At 37.0% G+C, this 19,244-nt stretch overlaps 1 protein-coding gene across 1 annotated transcript in view; it reads right to left on the bottom strand.

The window, feature by feature from the left end:
* Positions 1-19,244, bottom strand: part of LOC140243314 (histone acetyltransferase KAT2A-like) — a 42,219-nt gene that overhangs the window by 14,126 nt on the left and 8,849 nt on the right. Inside the window, exons 4-12 of the mRNA XM_072322986.1 lie at positions 18,494-18,583; positions 16,522-16,703; positions 13,957-14,148; positions 13,422-13,534; positions 10,581-10,751; positions 9,981-10,046; positions 5,393-5,466; positions 4,532-4,740; positions 3,896-4,022 (exon numbers count right to left, since the gene is read on the bottom strand). Of these exons, the coding sequence (XP_072179087.1) occupies positions 3,896-4,022; positions 4,532-4,740; positions 5,393-5,466; positions 9,981-10,046; positions 10,581-10,751; positions 13,422-13,534; positions 13,957-14,148; positions 16,522-16,703; positions 18,494-18,583 (1,224 nt within the window). The remainder of the gene's footprint in view (positions 1-3,895; positions 4,023-4,531; positions 4,741-5,392; positions 5,467-9,980; positions 10,047-10,580; positions 10,752-13,421; positions 13,535-13,956; positions 14,149-16,521; positions 16,704-18,493; positions 18,584-19,244) is intronic.

Raw genomic sequence — 19,244 nt, 5'->3', positions numbered from 1 at the left:
CTGATTCTACCTAACGTTAGAGGTTTCTAGTAACCTTACGCTAGTATATAATGGCAGTTTTATTGTAAGACCCAGCCTACCATTAGATAGACCTAGGTTTAGACATCTAGACCCTCTTGAGGTTCTAAAATCTATGCATAAATGATACATATTATACATCTAACGTTAGGCTAACTTTGCTCCATAAAAGTAAGAGTTCACGTTAAATCTAACATTTCTAGATCTTGATCTGAATAGAATATCCTAACATTAGCTCTGAACGTTAGCACTAATTAATACTAGTCTCTAGAGTAGAGGTCTGCCAGATTGGAATGTCTTTTTTTTTTTTAGGGGGGGGGGGGTCAACAAAAGGGAAGTGAACTTTGCCTTTCTTCATCATATGGAGGAAAATATATGACATGTTGGTCAGAAAAAAAAAAAATACCCTGCACATTAAAGTGCTTAAAAAGAGAAAACTTCACAAAGGAACAGTTGCTGAATCTGAAAGGAAATAGCACAGAGCATATTTTTTTCTAGTTTAAGATATAAAAGACATCAGTAAAAGGTTCCAACCCAAACACCAAGTACAAGAAGTAGTGAAAAGAATATGATCTGGTCAAGATGTATGTTTTTCCAGTTGTTATTTTTTTTTATTTTTTTTTTTAATACTATAATATAATTTATGTTAGCTATTCAGGGCCCCAGCAATGTATTCTGGTACTTGGGATAAGGGAAAGTATTAGAGGGAAGCATTACCCACATGTTTTGGAGAGGTGATTTTTTTTTTCTTCACTGAGAGACGAATGTTCAGTACAGATATCTTATCGCACTGTTCTGCAGAACACAAAAATAATATCAGACTAAAGGTAGAATTTTAAAATTTTGGCAGTCACCATTCTAATGTAGTTATACAGTGACGAAAGTTCAATGCAACAGCGTACAGTCATAATTAGCTAGGATATGTAACCAGAAACTGTGAAAAAGATAGAGATATTGAAATATCGCCTAAAGAGAAAATTGTGTTTTTCTAACAGGTGTAACGTTTGTGATGGTGGACACATAGCATACGTCACATTAAACAAATAGAGTTTATCAATGCAGTTAATGTAGTCAGTGCAATTTGTATTGTTGATTTTCAAAGTCTTTGGATACTTTGTCACAGACATTTGTTCATGATAAAAAAAAAGATCACTGAGGACTCATTCTTTCATTTAAGAAGATTGCTTTCAGATGGAATTTTTGTTTTTGTTTTTAGATGTCCACAAATCGAGACTGAGGTTCTTTACCTTCCAAAACGAAATAGATAAAAAGCATTTTGATAACCAACAACATAGATGTCAAGTGCTACTTTTCTAGTAAATGTGCGCTGATGGCAAATCATTATTTAAAAAAAGAGAGAAATTGCTTCGTTTAGTGTTTACTGTATTTCATTGTGTGTTGATATAGTCCGTAAACGCAGTTTGAGACGATGGTTGCGAGCGTGTGCACATTGTGTAATACGTTTTGTTGGTTGACTGGGAATTTAGAGTGTTTATGATAACTGAAATGATTTTTTTTTTTTTAATCACAAAGATGTGATAATATAGAACACACACGCAAAAAAAAAAAGACAACAATCGAATTGCAAACAAACCATTTGTTACATGTCTGCTCCAAGGTCATAGAACTTGGCCAAGGATAAATATTATAGAGTCGATGATTTAACCGACTTAATGATGGGAAGGGGAAATGAGGCTGTTATTGCATTGTTCGCATTTCATTTCTACTTCCTTTTTACTTGTTGTTTTCTTTTTTTTTTTGAGGGTGATATTTGCCTTATTATTTTACACAAATTATCTAGGATACATATATGATATTCTTATGTCGCCGAATAATTGTGCGTTCCAAACAACGCTCATGTAAACAATCAATCATCATAAAAGAAACATTTAGTAAGTCTTCTGCGGGAGGATAGATCAAAATTAAATGCAAACACCTCGCCTTAGAACATTACAAATGTAAAAGTGCTTTCGTGCCTATCCCTTGCAGGGCTGCGTTTCAGGGCCCAAGAATGCAAACTATATAGCATTGTATTGATAACCATGAATTCCCAAGCTTCTTGGGGGGGGGGGGGGGGGGAGGGGGAGGTTGAGTATGCAGGATGGGAGATTTGGTACCGTAATCTTGCCAAGTAAAACGTGATTTGTTATCACGGTTTCCATGACAACCATTTCCAAACATAGTAAGCAATCTATATATAACTGGTATAAGCAGGTTTCATTGTTAAACAGATTAGATAGATTAATACATTTCTCACACACACATACAAAAACATGTTTCAACACTTCTACGTTTTAAAATCATGAATATTTGAAATTTTCTGGGAGTGACCTAAATGATCAGTTGCCATGGTAACAACATTACTGACCAGCCCTCTTTGTATTTTTTTTTTCTGGCAAATAAGCACATTTCAGTCATATCAAGGTGCCACAAAGGGTTTTTGCAGTCAGCTATCCAACCTGTCCATTGACTTCGCCGATTATGTAAGATAAGTATACCTACATGCACTATACCATGTACAATATATATGGGCCTACGCTATACATTCGATTTTCCATTCAAAATGCGCATCCAGTAAAAGATACATCGTCCCATTTAGGATAACATAAAACAAGTTATCTTTCGCCTTATCTTATAATTTCTTTGCTGCATAAGATATCAGAACATAAATTATATTTCGAACAAATAAAAACGTTTGAATAGACTGATTTCGGTAGTTAAAAAAAAAAAAAAAACACTTTGAAATATTGGTAGATTCTGCAAAGTAAAATTTTAAGTAAATCACGGTTTTATGTTTCATTGCGCCATATATGTGCGTGTAATATTCTACTTTCAAATGTATATTAGTTAGGTTCTACACTTGAAATGGAAGGTAACACATTTCTAGTTTAAAAGGTACTTATATACTATTAATTTTTTCAATAAAAAAGTAAAAATCTTGATTTCTTTGATATTCTTTCAAATTTTTGGCTAAGATAGGCATTTTTCGGCAAAAACGCGCTTGACATCCGGCCGTACGCTAAACTTCAGTATTTTTGCAAAACTTTCATCTGGGAAGAAAGACCACTTTAAAACCATAAGATAAAACGGTAAAATGGTCTAACTAAAAGATAGACCATTTTACCATAGTATGGCAATAGTGTTTGTGGTCTATCTAGAAGATAGACCATTTTACCATCTTATGATGTGTAGCGGAGTGTATACATATGCTGTGGTTAAACAGTCTATCTGCACAAAAATCTCATTCATCTTATAATTAAAACCCCAAATAAGCACAAAATTCTTCAGTTATCAGTGTTTGATATGCTTCTTCTTATCCCATTGCTAAAAATGCATTATACCCATCTCGTAAAAAAGCTCAAACCTCTAAACTTTAAAGTCATTTTTCTCAGAACAGCAATTTTCGAGATAGACCGTTTTACCATCTGACGGCCGCGCTCAGTGCTGCATTTGTTTTTTGAAAGTTTTTATGTGCTATTTTTTCCAGAGTTTACATGGTTTTTACAGAGTTCACTGAATTATCAAGTTGTTTCTCTTTTTCTATTTTCCACACAGAAACATTTTTCTCAATCCCAATCCCAGTCTTCGTTTTTACATCACATGAACAAATTTATACAGAAAACATAAACAAACGTAATTATCTCTTGAACAAATGTTTTAATTCCACCGTTCAAATATCAGCATCTTTTTCCTTCAAGTTGAAGTGATGGTAATGGCTATTCCATATACAGTATGTAGTTACATGCAATCATGTAAATTATGCAAACTGTAGAGCATGGACTTTGCATTCCATATGTGGTGATTTTTTTACGATTGAAACCAAACACAGATTGAGTGTTACTGGAGTGGGGAAGAACTATAAAACAGCTCAGCTTACCTTGACCTGCTCATTAGAAGTAACAGCGCAGAAGACAATTTCAGTGAAGCCTTGGGTAGGAAACATTCGGAAGCAGATTCCACCAATCACCCGATTCTCTTTCACTAAAGCCAGAGTTTTGTGTTTCCTGATGACAAGAGGCAGACAGAGAGGGAGAGAGAGAGAGAGAAATACAGAAAGATGTAGTTAACTTGCTCAATACATACCCTCATGTAGGAAGTCTAAAGGTCATTATATCACGGCTTTCCTCAATGCTCGAAGTGTGTTACACCAACTGTTTATTTTATAATTCTTTTTTTAGTTGTCTCGTTTAGGCAATAGATGGGAAACTTACCTGCAGTTCATGAAATCTGGTCTTAGTCTACAGTATTGACTTACACATCTCTTTTAAGTAAAGATTACACGTAGACTCACATGCATGCCACGCTGTATCTCTGAGTTTTCATTTGTGTGCCTTGTATTTGATTTATGGCTCAAACAAATTGGTATGTACATGTATTCTAACATAACATACCCAAGCTTGTTGAGTATATGTAGTAGTTTCTTTACAAGTACATGACAATGAAACTGATGGTTGTATCACTACTGAACAGTATGATGGTTTATAAACTTAAAGAGAAATAACTTGCAGCTTACGTGTCAAAGACAAGCCTGGTGATGTATTCCTTGGGCATTCGAGGAAGTTGGTGTGAGAAGACATTTTGCAGTCCAACCAGCCATATGAGTGTCTGTCTTGATGGCTTGCGGGTCACTGAATTACCAATCACATGGAACTCTATCACTCCTCGACGTTCCTCATTCCGAGCTGCTTCATCTCGTGCAGAATGAGCAGCAAAGAGATTTCCCTGTCATCAAAAATTCACAAAGTGAACTTCAGAAAATTCTGTGGACATCATAAATCAATATTAACACCTCCACACAGATTGATAACTATACTCCAAGCTTTCTTCAGATATTAATTTTCATGTACTTATAGCCACCTGCATGATATTAACACAAAAAAAAAAAGAAAAAAAAAGAAGATAGATATCCTGAATCAATTCCAATTTAGTAGACAATTACAGACTAATAAACTTGAATTTCCTCTTTTTATGTTGCCAATATTCAGCATTCATTGTAATGAATCATTGCAATAACTTTTTTAAAAATATTTACTGTCATTTTATACTATACAGATATCACTGTACATGCACCAATATGTTTGAATGCTTATCATCAGTAAATCTAATCCACTTGTGTCTTGGTGCTTACAGGTCTGTCAACATTTCCACATCCACATCAGGGAGATTCAACACAGCAATCAGGGAGATATCTGTGTGTTAAATGCATTTCAATTAATAGGTGAAAATAATTCCCAAATCAGGGAGTTTTTAATATTCTCTTATTCAGACATGAACAGTTTTTGATATTTTCAGAGAGACTCCTGCAGAATTAGGGAGACTTGGCAGCTCTGTGATTAGTAGTGCCTGTATATCAAACTGGCTCATGTTAGCTCACCTCTGGTCCAACCATGGCTGCAGGATCACTGACGGTTGACAACACCTCACCCAGGATATTGTTGGGAATATCCTCTACAGAGAGATTAAAAGCTTAGTCTTTAAACCAAGTATCCATGTACAGAAGGCATAAGACCACAATGAGTTATCTAAATACATAGTCTGTGAGCATATGTTGCATCATATATCATATTATTACCCATATCAGGCATCTGAGCTGTGGTTCTACAAAATTGTATTTCCTTTGTATTACGCGCGGGATTACGCGCCACCAGGAAGAGGAGCAAATTTTCCATATTCCCCGCTTTGCCAAATACCTATAGGATTTGCATGTTAAAAACGAGGGGAATATAGCATCCGGGCACTTGAGCTCCTCGTGATGCAAATTTGCTGTTGATGACAGTTTCTCGCAGAGTCGTTTCGAGACGAAGGGCAAATTCCCATACAGTGGCGTATCTAGGGAAAACGGCGCCCGGGGCAAGCACGAAAATTGCGCCCCTAATTTCTGAAAAAGTGTTCAACCCCAACACCATCCCGGTAGGGACTTTAAACAAAGTCCACATGATGCTTTTTCAAGCACTTACAAGGGATCTTTTGAGGGTGATTTAAATGTAATGAATTTTGATAGATTTTGGCGAGCGAGCGCAGCGAGCGAGCCGAAAATTTTTGTATTTCAGCTTACAAAACATGGAATTCTTGTCATTTTTTGCTTGCCAAATCTTACAATTCTAATCAAGATATAGTGACGGCCTTATAGATAACGATATATACCAAAAAACTGAGGACTTTAAAAAACTCTAAATTAGTGCGCGCGAGTGAGCTGAAATTTGTATATACATTATGTCCTCGTCATCATCACGTATTGTTCTTATCTTTTTTTATATAAATTTTGGCGAGCGAGCGCAGCGAGCGAGCCGAAAATTGTTGTATTTCAGCTTACAAAACATGGAATTCTTGTCATTTTTTGCTTATTAAATCTCACAATTATAGTGACGACCTTATAGATAACGATATATACCAAAAAACTGAGGACTTTAAAAAACTCTAAATTAGTGCGCGCGAGTGAGCTGAAATTTGTATATACATTATGTCCTCGTCATCATCACGTATTGTTCTTATCTTTTTTTATATAAATTTTGGCGAGCGAGCGCAGCGAGCGAGCCGAAAATTGTTGTATTTCAGCTTACAAAACATGGAATTCTTGTCATTTTTTGCTTATTAAATCTCACAATTATAGTGACGACCTTATAGATAACGATATATACCAAAAAACTGAGGACTTTAAAAAACTCTAAATTAGTGCGCGCGAGTGAGCTGAAATTTGTATATACATTATGTCCTCGTCATCATCACGTATTGTTCTTATCTTTTTTTATATAAATTTTGGCGAGCGAGCGCAGCGAGCGAGCCGAAAATTGTTGTATTTCAGCTTACAAAACATGGAATTCTTGTCATTTTTTGCCTATGAAATCTCACAATTATAGTGACGACCTTATAGATAACGATTTATACCAACAAACTGAGGACTTGAAAAAATACTCTAAATTAGTACGAGCGAGTGAGCCGAAATTTGTATATTTCTGCGTCATTACGTTTTTTTTTTCTTATCTTTATTTATTTTTTTTTTTTTTGCGCCCCCTTCCCCCGTATGTTCGAAATCATTGGCGTCCTCTTTTGATCCAACCGGCGATCGCTTCAGAACGAATGAAATTGCAGTCGCTGCTCCGTGTAACATTTTTCCTGCTAAATATAAAATGACATGAGTGAACACAATAGACCTTATCATTTTGTCCGCGTCATCGTCACGTTTTGTTCTTATCTTCTTCCCTTTTTTTAATACAAATTTTGGCGAGCGAGCGCAGCGAGCGAGCCGAAAAATTTTGTATTTCAGCTTACAAATCATGAAACTCTTGTCATTTTTTGCTTATTAAATCTTACAATTCTAATCAAGATATAGCGACGGCCTTATAGATAACGATTTATACCAACAAAATGAGGACTTCAGTGAAAAAATATTCTAAATTAGTGCGAGCGAGTGAGCCGAAATTTGTATATTTCCGCGTCATCATTACATTTTGTTGTTATCTTGTTTGATTCGGGTTTTTTTGCTCCCCCCCCCCCCCCCCCCGTATGTTCGAAACCGTTGGCGCCTTCTTTTGATCCAATTGGCGATCGCTTCAGAACGAAATTGCAGCCGCTGCTCCGTGAAACATTTTGCCTGCTAAATATAAAATGACATGTGTGAACACAATAGACACTGTCATTTTGTCATCATCACGTTTTGTTCTTACCTTCTTTTTTATATAAATTTTGGAGAGCGAGCGCAGCGAGCGAGCCGAAAATTTTTGTATTTCAGCTCACAGAACATGGAATTTTTGTGTGAACACAATAAACATTGTCATTTTGTCCGCGTCATCATCATGTTTTGTTTTTATGTTGTTTGATTTGGTTTTCTCCCCCCCCCCCCCCCCCCCCCACCATCCTCCCTCCCCCCTTCCGGGCGAGTTTTTTTTTTTTTTTCCTTCTTCTTCTCCTTTTCTTTTTTTTTTTCCTTCTTCTTCTCCTTTTCTTTTTTTTTTTTTCTTCTTCTTCTTCGTTTTTTTCCTATTTTTTCTTCTTCTTCTTCGTTTTTTTTTCCCTTTTTTTTCTTCTTCTTCTTCGTTTTTTTTTTCCGTTTTTTTTTGCGCCCCCAAGGAGTGGCGCCCGGGGCACGTGCCCCCCTTGCCCCCCCTTAGATACGCCACTGTTCCCATAGGTTTACACGTAAAACTGAAGGAAGATCGCTGCTTCTGTGTGAGCTGGCTGTTTCTATGCGCGCTGTATACCCGAGTTTCGCGACAGAGGGCAAATTCCCATAGGTTAACACGTAAAAATAAAGGACGATCCCTGCGCCTGTGAGAGTTGGCTGTTATATGCGCGCCGCATACCTGAGCTGTGTATAAGCAGGAAGGTGTTAGAAAAGGAGAGACAACTCTTCGTAATTCATGCAAACACATGTTTTGGTTCAAAGCGTTACAGTGGGATGTCTAGCATTCCACTTTACGCTTTAAACGTCATGCTCTGCACCGCTCTAGTTGCAAGGCGAAGTTCGGAGACGAAGAACGCATTTCACCTTTTGTTGAATTACAAGCTTTATTTCGCCCGTAAAATTTTAAATGAAATACTCAAATTGATTAAGAGTAGTTTAGGAAAGAATTCAATATTATAAACATGTATTTCTACTTTCTTCATAATGCGCAAATTGAAATGAAATAAAAATTAGGCCATCTTAAAAACCTAATATTTTTCTATAATGCGCACATTTCCTCATGTTAGTTTTCTATCCTTTAATCTGGGATATTTTGATCTTTCAAATAAAGTACTCCGCTAAAGCGAGCACCAGCATGCTCTTAAACTATTTGCTATTAAAATTGTCAGTTTTACACTGCATTTTGATTCGCTGCTCCAATTCAAGGTACACAAATTCATTGTTGCCATCACATTGAAAGAGAGAGAGAGCGAAATGCAGTAGGGGCAAGTATTTCTCTATGTGAGAGCGCTAGTCCCGATTATTGATGCTCTCTTTTGTCAAAGCACCTGATTTCCACCTGTAGTTAAGCGCATAACTTCTCTGCGGTGCTGCGCATGACTTCAAAGGAGAGCAGGAGTTGTCTCTCCTTTTCTAACACCTCCCTGGTATAAGGATGTAGTGTGCAGTGTGGTGTAGAGCTCGAGCTGGCGCCGAGTGGAATACCGTGAATTGGGAAGTTGTAAAAAGTTTACATTGTAATGATTTATCTTACTGCTCAAGATACCTGAAAAGGGTAATGATAATAATGATATGGACCGTCTACTTTCGGGGGATACGACATTAATTGCTTCACTAAAATTGTATTGCCCGACTTGAGGACGAGGGAAATACAATTCTAGTTCAGGTAATAAATGTTGTATCCCCCTCAAGGCCAGTCCCTATTATATTAATATGACATCTTATACTATAAAAGTGGATATTTCTGCTCAAATAATTTTTCTTGCTCAGCTGGGTACGATGAATTTCATGTGTTTCTAATTTCATGAAATCAGAACATTACCTACTGGAACATCCAGCATACAAAAATATGTGTCTGCTTTTATTTTCCTGCCAGCTTTTGTTTGAGTGAAATGGGCAAAAATTTCCACTTTTACAGTAGCAAAGTTCATTATCATCCTTGTTGGCACATAAAATTGATAATTTCCCTCCTTTCGTAACCTTTCAGAAGCCCACCCATAAAATCACAACAGTGTTATTGTTTTTATTTCGAGAATAAAAGTGTGAAAGTTTAACTTCATATTTCTGTTATCACAATCTACATTTAGGCAATCTAATTTTGTTTAAATAATTCAGTTCTCACAGGAAAAAGCCTTAAACTTTGTGATGATATTCTTTCTTACAGAACAAATTTTCAAATATTTTGCAATTAATCTTCTAGTCAGATACACAGGATCATATGATTATGCATGATGTGAAATAACTCTTACATGTTTTCAGGACTAGGAAAAAAAATAGGTAAAAATTCATATTTCCTTCATCTAAGTAAAATTATGTTGGATTTCTGCAAAGTCTATCTTACCTTCTAATCTTTGCCTCTTGATGTCCTCTTCAGAGGGTACATCTTCCATTTTACGCTTTTCTGTGGCTAAAAACAACAACAACAACAAAACAGAATCATCAGGCTTGTAAGTACCTACTTGGCCTACCTATGCAGTCACTTACACAAGTTGAGGGATGCCGTATACACATGGCTGCTATAACCCTCAGTAGGAAATATTGATGCAGCAAGTAAAAAAAAAAAAAAAAAAATAGGATGATATCATATTTTGTTTTATATTTGAGAAAACTCCACACATAAAACACACCAAAGTAGATTTCAGATAAAGACAGTTTTCAATGAAAAAAAAAAAGAGAAAAAAAAAGATCTTGTTAAAATGGAAAAACATGAAATATACCGTAAACACATCTGGCTGGTACTGTAGCTCTGCATATGGTATTCTGGAGGACTATTTAATGCAAAAACTATGATCAATGTGACATTACTGTGACCATAAAGTCACGATTTTATTATTATGCTGTTCTTATAATTTACAAATGTACATGAGTATTATGTACAAGTGTACACTGTAGACAAATGAACTACGTAATCAGCATGTTGAGCAATACATTGTTTGCCTACCTTGAGTTGCTGCTAGAGCACTGAGTCTTGCTGCCCTTCTTACATTCACTAGACCAGGACTTAGGTTGAAGGATGTGTGACCATCAGCCATTGCAGGGGCCCCAGTTGTAGCAGTTGTCACAGTAATTCGGCCAAGAGTGGGCACTGCTGATTGGTCAGCCTGACTGGAATCTAGAGATAAAGTGCAGGATCTTCACTCAATTTGCTTCCCACTTACAGCAGTATTGAAGTGTGGTCAATGTCTGAAAAGAATTTATCATTTGTCATTTTAGACAGGCACTCAGCTCCTAATTTGTAACATGCATATAATCTAAGTAGCATGGGCATTAAGTGAATGATGTTTTATAGTGTTTGGGCAATTCTTATTGAATGAATATTTTCTGAATAATGAAAAGCACTCTTCTCAATAAATAGGATTAGAAATCTCAAATACATGTAGCAAGTAACTTAGCACTATAAAGGTAAAAAGACACAACTCCCATGCTTCAATATTGTTGTCTGTTGGATAGAGCTACGAAAAAAACCCCAAAACAAGGCAAGTGCCAAAATGTGTCCCACCCATTTGCGTAGAAGAAATTAATGTTTTTCTAACTCCCGGAAGTTCATTGACCCTGCCTATAACCTTTGACCTTGTGGTGACCGTGAACTCCCCAAGGGACATTTACCAGCAAAGTTTGGTCACAAACAGACATAGGGATCATAAGTTAAGAGTCATAATCAAAACGCGCCATAAAAACTTGACATTGGGCCATAAAAGTTTGTTGACCACTGTCTGTGACCTTTGACCTTGTGATGACCTTCAACTCCCAAAGAGACATCTTCCATCCAAATTTGGTCACAAACGGACATAGGGATCAAAAGTTAAGAGCCATAATTGAAACATGCCATAAAAACTTAACATTGGGCCCTGAGAGTTTGTTGACCCCGGTCTGCGTCCTTTGACTTTGTGATGACTTTAAATTCTCCAAGGGACATCTACTGTCCAAGTTTGGTCACAAACGAACATAGGGATCAAAAGGTATGAGCCATAATTGAAATGCGCAGTAAAAATTTAACATTGGGCCCTAAAAGTTTGTTGACCCCTGCCTATGAGCTTTGACCTTGTGGTGACCTTGAAATCCCCAAGGGACATCTACCATCCAAAATTGGTCACAAACAGACATATGGATCAAAAGTTTTGAGCCATAAACAAAATGCGCCGTACAAACTTAACCCTAACTCGGCCAGGGGGAGGAGGGGGGGGCCTCGAGGTCCCCCCCCCCCTCCACATTCCATGCCATTCCGTAGACAAATTTCATGGAAAAACAATGAAAAACTTAAAGTCGAAAAACAAGGAAATACATAAGAAATTTAAAAAACAATGAAATACTTAAGAAATTTTTCTGATTCCACTATTTTTTTCTCTTACATTTGCTAAGGACACTAAAAAAAATATTTACACTAACAATGTGCCTGTTTTGAGCTTTATTTAGTGACTTTTACCAAATTGTCTGATTTCGTGCACCATTATGGGCTCAACAAAAAACAACGAAACAAAACCTAATTCAGGATGTGCATAAAACCTCTCAAAAAGATTCACAATATTAAAGCAACTGATCCTATCTTTTGGCACATTATTTTCTTCATTGCGGTGGCTTAAGGAAAAAGCATGAAAATGCGATGCTGACGGAATGTTTGTCAACTTTATAGGCCCTACGCTTCTTTGTCAAGTTCAACACAATGAACATTATGTTATCGGTCACAAAACGAGAAATCTATGTCTGCATATAGGATTTTATCATAGCAACATTAGAAATTGAATGTGCTCTATTAAGAGCGGCAAAAGAAAAATTTCTTCTCATGACACTAGCTGTGCACTGTGCAGCATATTAAGGCAACCTTCTCATGTCATTTTGACAAAAAAAAAAAAAGCATTCGAACTGATTTATCATCCTGCTAAATGACATCAGCTCTGTGATGAACAGATCATAGTAATGGCATAGCCCCTTTACTGCTAATGATATAACACTGATTTTGTAAAAGACCATAATTTTTCTTATAAAAATGAAATTAGCAATAAAATGTTAAAACCCTTTCTCTGGATGAATTTAGAAATGTGATAAGAATTGAACACTTATCACTACTGCTTAAAAAAAAAATACAGGTACAGTCCAATGTTGGTTATCCAACCCTCTCTTATCGGGACTTCTCTATTATCTGGACGCCTCCAAGCAGTGAAGACAAAAACAAAAAGAAAGAAGGAAAAAGGATTTCAAGCATTATATTTAAACTCCTACAAAACTCACACAATTTTTCTATGATATTCCCTACAGAAACATGTTATGAATGTTACTCTTAAATGTTTCAATTTTATGAGTATTATTTGAAGCAGACTAAACATAATTAACATTACTGCTGCAGTGCATTACTTTATGTAGCTACCACTCGGTTGGCAGCCTGCTTGTACTCATATATTAGATAAACATTGTTCCTCCTATATCTGGCATATCAATTATCCAGGCTGGTGCTGGTCCCCACGTGGCAGGATAACTGAGGTCAGACTGTACACTTTTTTAAAGACAATAATTCTTCAACAAAAATGACAACAGATGACCTAATGTCAAATCTCTCTTTCTCATAATGTGAAATATCAAGACAGGTTACTTTGCCTTGATATGATTATTCAAAATTATTCTACAATTTGATGAGCTTTTTATCAATATTTTTAAAAGGACACTAATGCTTGAATGTCCCTGAAAAGATTTCCTCAGTTTTCAGTGAGGAAAAGTCTTGCAATATTTACTCTATTTCCCATAAACTATGTAGCGAAGACACACAGGTCTTGAACAGATTAAGGCTCACCAACTGCTGTGTCTGTGGATGACATGGAGTCCACACCTTGAACTGGGGCAAAGTCAGGATCCCAGATGGGGGAACTACTGTTGTACACTTCTTCTTCCAACATGGAAAGGAATCTGACAAAATGTAGCAGCAATAATACTCAATGAAACATTTGGTTAAGGTTTATGACAAACTAAAATTGATCATAACTATGCAATGACCTGAAACCTTTTCACCATGTTGTCAATATGCTGTAACTCATTTCATGCCACATACAAGTCATTAGGTAACTATCAAAAGGCATTTAGTGTAGAGAAAACTGCTGTGTCCTTGACTACGTATGTACTTCAATATCAAACCTTCCTCTGTACCTTCTCAGATTAATCTTATCTGGAGATATTCAAAGTGGAAGTAGCGTAATCTGTTTCTTCATTTTCAATCATTTTGCACTTATGTAATTAGGTTTACGATTAAAAAACAATATTTCGTACTTGATATAAAGGTACATGAACAAGTCTCTCAAAATAGCATTACTCACTGGGATGATTTTCTTTACCTGGGAAAGTGAGTTAGCACCAAGTTGCGTTTCTCAGCTGGCATATTGTCCTTCTCTGATCTCAGCATATCTAGTACTTGTCGACGCATGGCAGGAAAAACATTCTTGAGTAGAGTGCGACCAAAGATGTCTGTTGGTTCATGATGTTGAAGACTATCACAGAAAGATGGCACATGGCAATAACACAGCCATCTGGGAGGAGAAACAAGATCAAAACAAGATGCAGTGCAGTTTTACACTGCCTGAAACTACATTGAGACATGCAGACTATAAGAAAGCAACTCTTGTCTCAATAAGCTAAAAATAATGATACAAACATATTACTGTAAAGGTGAATATTTTCGCGCGACCAATTTTTCACTCTTGGCTTGGTAAGAAGAATTTTGCGTGTTTTCAATTCTGCGGAATCAAGACATCAACCACTGGAACATATGGCATGCAAAAATATTCACTTGCTTTTATTTTCGTGCTAGTTTCTTGATGCGTGAAATATACGAAAATTTCTACTTTTACAGTACAACATGCAAGATTAACATTAAAAAACAACAATGATCCAAACATATTACATCATGCTCGAATAGCACTATAGGCTCGGTCACACAGCCCAAAAGTCGCATAAACACATGAATCATGCATGAAATTTGGTTGAGGGTGCTTGTCCGTCAAGAATTTTTGCTGATTTAGGTGATGAAAATCACTGATGAATTCGGCAAGAACTATGGAAAAATCACTTACAAACCACACATTTTCAGTGCATAGGCACGCAAAGGCCCCAAATGAGGCGAATACGTGGTTGTGAGCGACGTCTGAGGTCTACGGAAAACCATGCTTAATCTGCGCATCACTAATGAACTGCATGTGAATCGCGCATGAATGCGATAGCGCCAACATTTTTGTGAACGTTCAGTGATATTCCATGCATATTTCACGCATTCTTCATGTAAGAACTACGCAAACTACGCAAAAGTTACATAAAACAGCGCAAAACTGCGCAAACTCTTACTCAAAGTCGAGTTTTGAGCTGCTCAAAACCTGGAATAGCGTAAAGCGCCGATCTGGCACACATCGGAGGACAACTACGAAGGTTCCACGTCAGACAAACTCATGAAATGCGCAAATCACGTATGTACTGCGTAAGGCTTGAATTTCTTGCGTGATTCATGCATTTTTTTGAAATTTTTCTGAAAAAGACTTTTACACGATGACCTAGAATTTAATCATTAGGGTACCGGAGAACAGAATGATCAATTTTCATGAAAAATGTAGATATACGTACACTAATTAATTTCATACAGCAATAAAACTCATTGTATGAACTTGAAAAAACAAAAACAACAACTATATACTCCCAGTATGATAATAGTGGTTTCTATGTTTGGATCAAAGAGTTACAAATGTATTATTCTGAGAGCTGTGAGGTGATTCCAGCCACCTGTTAATGGGTAACAGACCCAAATGAAAACTGGTATGATGATGATCGAAGCAAATAATCAACGTTGGTGAAGGTGATGGGACAAACTATCACTTCCAAGGCGATCTGGATGTAGCTATCTTTCCGAAGCGCAGCTGAGGAAAGATAACGTACACATTCAGATCGCCGAGGAAGTGATAGTTTGTCTCATTGCCTGAAACTAACAGTTGATTATTTGCTTTATATTCCACATCTAGGGTCCTAAGATATTCCCATTTTATTCCACATCTCACACCGTTTTAAGCTGACTTTAGGTATCCTTACAGCTTCGGCTACGTAGATTACTTTAGACGTATGCGCATATATGACAAAACAATGAATTTGCTCCGCGCACCACGCAGCACCGAAATAAAAGTGTGTTGCACTGTGGACTATCAAGTGACCTAGTTAAAGCCTTACAATCGTGGCGAGTTTGTGTGGCACAGAGGCGAACGCAACACACTGCCTCTCCCCATTCTGTATCAAATGTCATGACACCGAATGAGAATAGCGCTGGCTCAATGAGTCAGGGAACACACACTGGTCTCAAAATCACCTGACCCAAAATGGCTGTCCGAGCCACGCGAGCTTCCGAATGGACGCACACTCACAGTGCGCATGCGCATGAAGAGAGGCCAAAAGAGCCCACGTCTTCTGGCCTCTCTCCTTCAATCACCACAGCTCGTGGTCACAATGTTTGTGTATGGTGCGTACACACACACACACACACGCACACGTGTCTCAGTGGCAGCATTGTCCCACAAGCATTGCAGTCTGGCATTGCACAATTGCCGCACAAATTTCGTTCGGAGGAGTTACACAATAACGTACCATTAGGGGTTAGGATTGTCCGACTTTAAATGATAGTCCACAGTGCAACGCACTTTTATTTTGCGTGTACTCATCTTGCGTTAGGACTGTATGGACTGAAGCGATCAGCGAAATAGAAGGGACTATCAACATAGAGTGTAATGAACTTTTCTTCTCGGGTGATGTGATAGGCAAAACTACGCTTTATCACGTGATCAGCTCTTGACCAATCCTATGGCAAGATTGAATGTGGAATACTGTATAATAGCTTTTAGCATCACAAAGTACTGCTTGCAACCTCTGACCTTGTGTATGTGACTTTATAGGCACTAGCCTCATCAGCCTGGGCACGCTGCTTCCTGGCAGTAGGTGTCTCCAGCTTCCAGTGATTCATGCAGTGTAGAAACATCTTGGCAAGGTCATACATAATCATCCACTCCTTGTGAGCAAGGGGACCAAACTTGTAATGGACAAAGTTGGAAACACCCTGTAATCAATGAGATTGAGACAGATTACACTCACAAGCAGGCTGTCATCACAATAAGATCAAACCAATGTGATAGACTTGAAGGAAATTCCCTTCTGAGTGCGACATACTTTGAAGACAAGTAGTAAACAAAAACAAAAATAGAATAAAATAATCAAAATGACATACATTGTAATTGTATTAGCACAAAAAAAAGAGAAATGCAAAGTTCTACTACAAAATTTAATGATGCCATGCACACTGTAGAATTGTATAGGACTGGTGCGACTTAATCTTGCATTTTTTTTTTTTCGTTATCTTGCAGCAAATTCATAAAGACATGCTGTTGTAGTTGGTGTGAAAATGGACTTGTTTGACAACAAATTTCAAACATAAAAACCTCACTGCATACATTATCCCTCCCCCTACATATTAATGGGTTTTGTGAGAATGTCAATGCAATTCAATAGGACCTCACACTATTAACCCTAACCAGCCCCCCCCCCCAGATCTCGACCGTCGATCGCGCAATCGGCACGAAAATTGGCATAGGCATTACCAGTGGCGTAATCTACCAAACTATACAAAAAGAAATGGAAATTTTTGTCAAAATAATCAATGCTAATATATGCATAATGGCATATACTGTAAAAGTGGTCTCTTTCGCGTACAGAAACTTTCGCGGTTTCCATTTGTGCCGACTTTTTCGCGTGTGTTTAAATTCGTGGTCGGTAATGATAGCGTTGTAACAAGCCACGAGTTCAAAACATTTTCGCGTGATGTTAAATTCGCGGTTCAACCTCAAAGCGCGAAAAGCGCGAAAATAAAACCACCACGAAAGAAACCACTTTAAATACAGTATTTTGCTCTAAATCAGAAAATAAAGCTAATAGAATCCTAATTTTTGGTGACATTCTTTGTAGCATTCCTAACAATGTACTAAGACAAAAAAAAAATCTGGTATCAAAATCGATTTCTTATGTATTTTATTGTTTTATGAATTTCTTATGTATTTCTTTGTTTTTCGACCTTATGAATCATTTTTTCCTCAAAATTTACGACACAACCTATTTCAAGCATAATTATGCTAAAATTAATTAGATTCAGCTTATGAAAGTGAAAATAATCATATCTTTATGTATTAAAGATTTAAAAATCCATACTGCATAGACTGTATACACAAAATCATGTTTTTGAGCCATTTTTGGTCTGACAGGCATATGTATATAAGGTCATAATTGTATGCTCGATTTTTGCGAAAATGGTGTAAAAAGATGCACAAGACTTGTAAGTAAAAAATCAGCGAACGTCGCGGTCAAAAACTTTCGCACGACAGAGTAGTCGCTATTATTCCCCCCCCCCCATCTTTTTAGGGTTAAATATTTAGAAGCAATTTTCTGAATGCTGCTCCCGAAAGAAAGTAATAACATTTTACTCAGCTACTATCAATCAATCCCTCTTGTCCTTGATATCCCACTGTTTACATGCTGTACTTTAAAGATGCATTGTAGAATATGGAACATCAACATATAGTGTACCATAGACAACATTTGTGTATACATACATGTATAACCTCATGATCTATATCCTCGTGAAGATCAATATAACTAGGATACATGCAATGTTCCCTTAAGTTATTTTCTGAAGTTTATTTTCTGTTTTCTTAGTTTTTCAAGGGGGTGATAGTGGGTGGGGAAAGTACCGAGGACAGACCTTTTCCAACCAAAGCTAATCTAGGAATATGTATTTTTATTGAAAGTGTATGAAAAAACACTACTGAAATAACACTGTTCTGAAGGATGTTGGTTTACCTTGGCTATGCTGGGCTTCTCAAAGGGAGGTCTTCCAAGGGGTCCTTCCACTGAAGGTGAGCTCATTTGTAAGATGCATTTCCTAAGGAGCTGCTCAGTGCAAGAATAAACAGATTTGAATCATTAAATATAGCAAGATTCCAGGAAAATAGTGAGCTAATCAAATTACAAGACATGTATTTATCTTACAGCTGTCAATGCTCCCAAATCATAATTCCAATGTATTTCTAAAACTTCTACATTGTAAACATCAGCCCATGACATTTTACAGAACAAAAGGCAACATAAATCTCAATAAAACGGGGGGGGGGGGGGGGGGGCCTCCCAGGCCCCCCCCCCCCAAATCTCGGCCCTCGACCGCGCGATCGCAACGAAAATTGGCACACACATTGCCTATGATGTAATCTACAGTACCACAAAGTTTAATCTTTTGAAAATAAAATTATCATTTATGCTTAATTATGCTAATTTATGCATAATGATACATGAAATCATACAATTTGGTATAAATCACCAAATAAAGCTCAAAATTGGCACATTTTTTTTGGGTAAATGTTCTGTTTAGTGTCCTGAGCAAATATAAGAGAAACAAATTGTGCCATCAGAAAAAATTCCAGAAGTATTTTATTGTTTTTGATGAAACTTGTCTGCGACATGGTTCCGATCAAGAAAATATGTCATTAATTAATTTTAATCAATAAAACCCCAAATAATCATACTTTTATGAAATTTGCCTGTAAGCACAGTTTGC

Source organism: Diadema setosum, chromosome 20 (genome assembly GCF_964275005.1).
Source record: "Diadema setosum chromosome 20, eeDiaSeto1, whole genome shotgun sequence".
NCBI classification, from domain to species: Eukaryota; Metazoa; Echinodermata; class Echinoidea; order Diadematoida; family Diadematidae; genus Diadema; species Diadema setosum.
The sequence above is the reverse complement of the archived record's forward strand: the minus strand, read 5'-3'. Positions and strand labels throughout refer to the sequence as shown.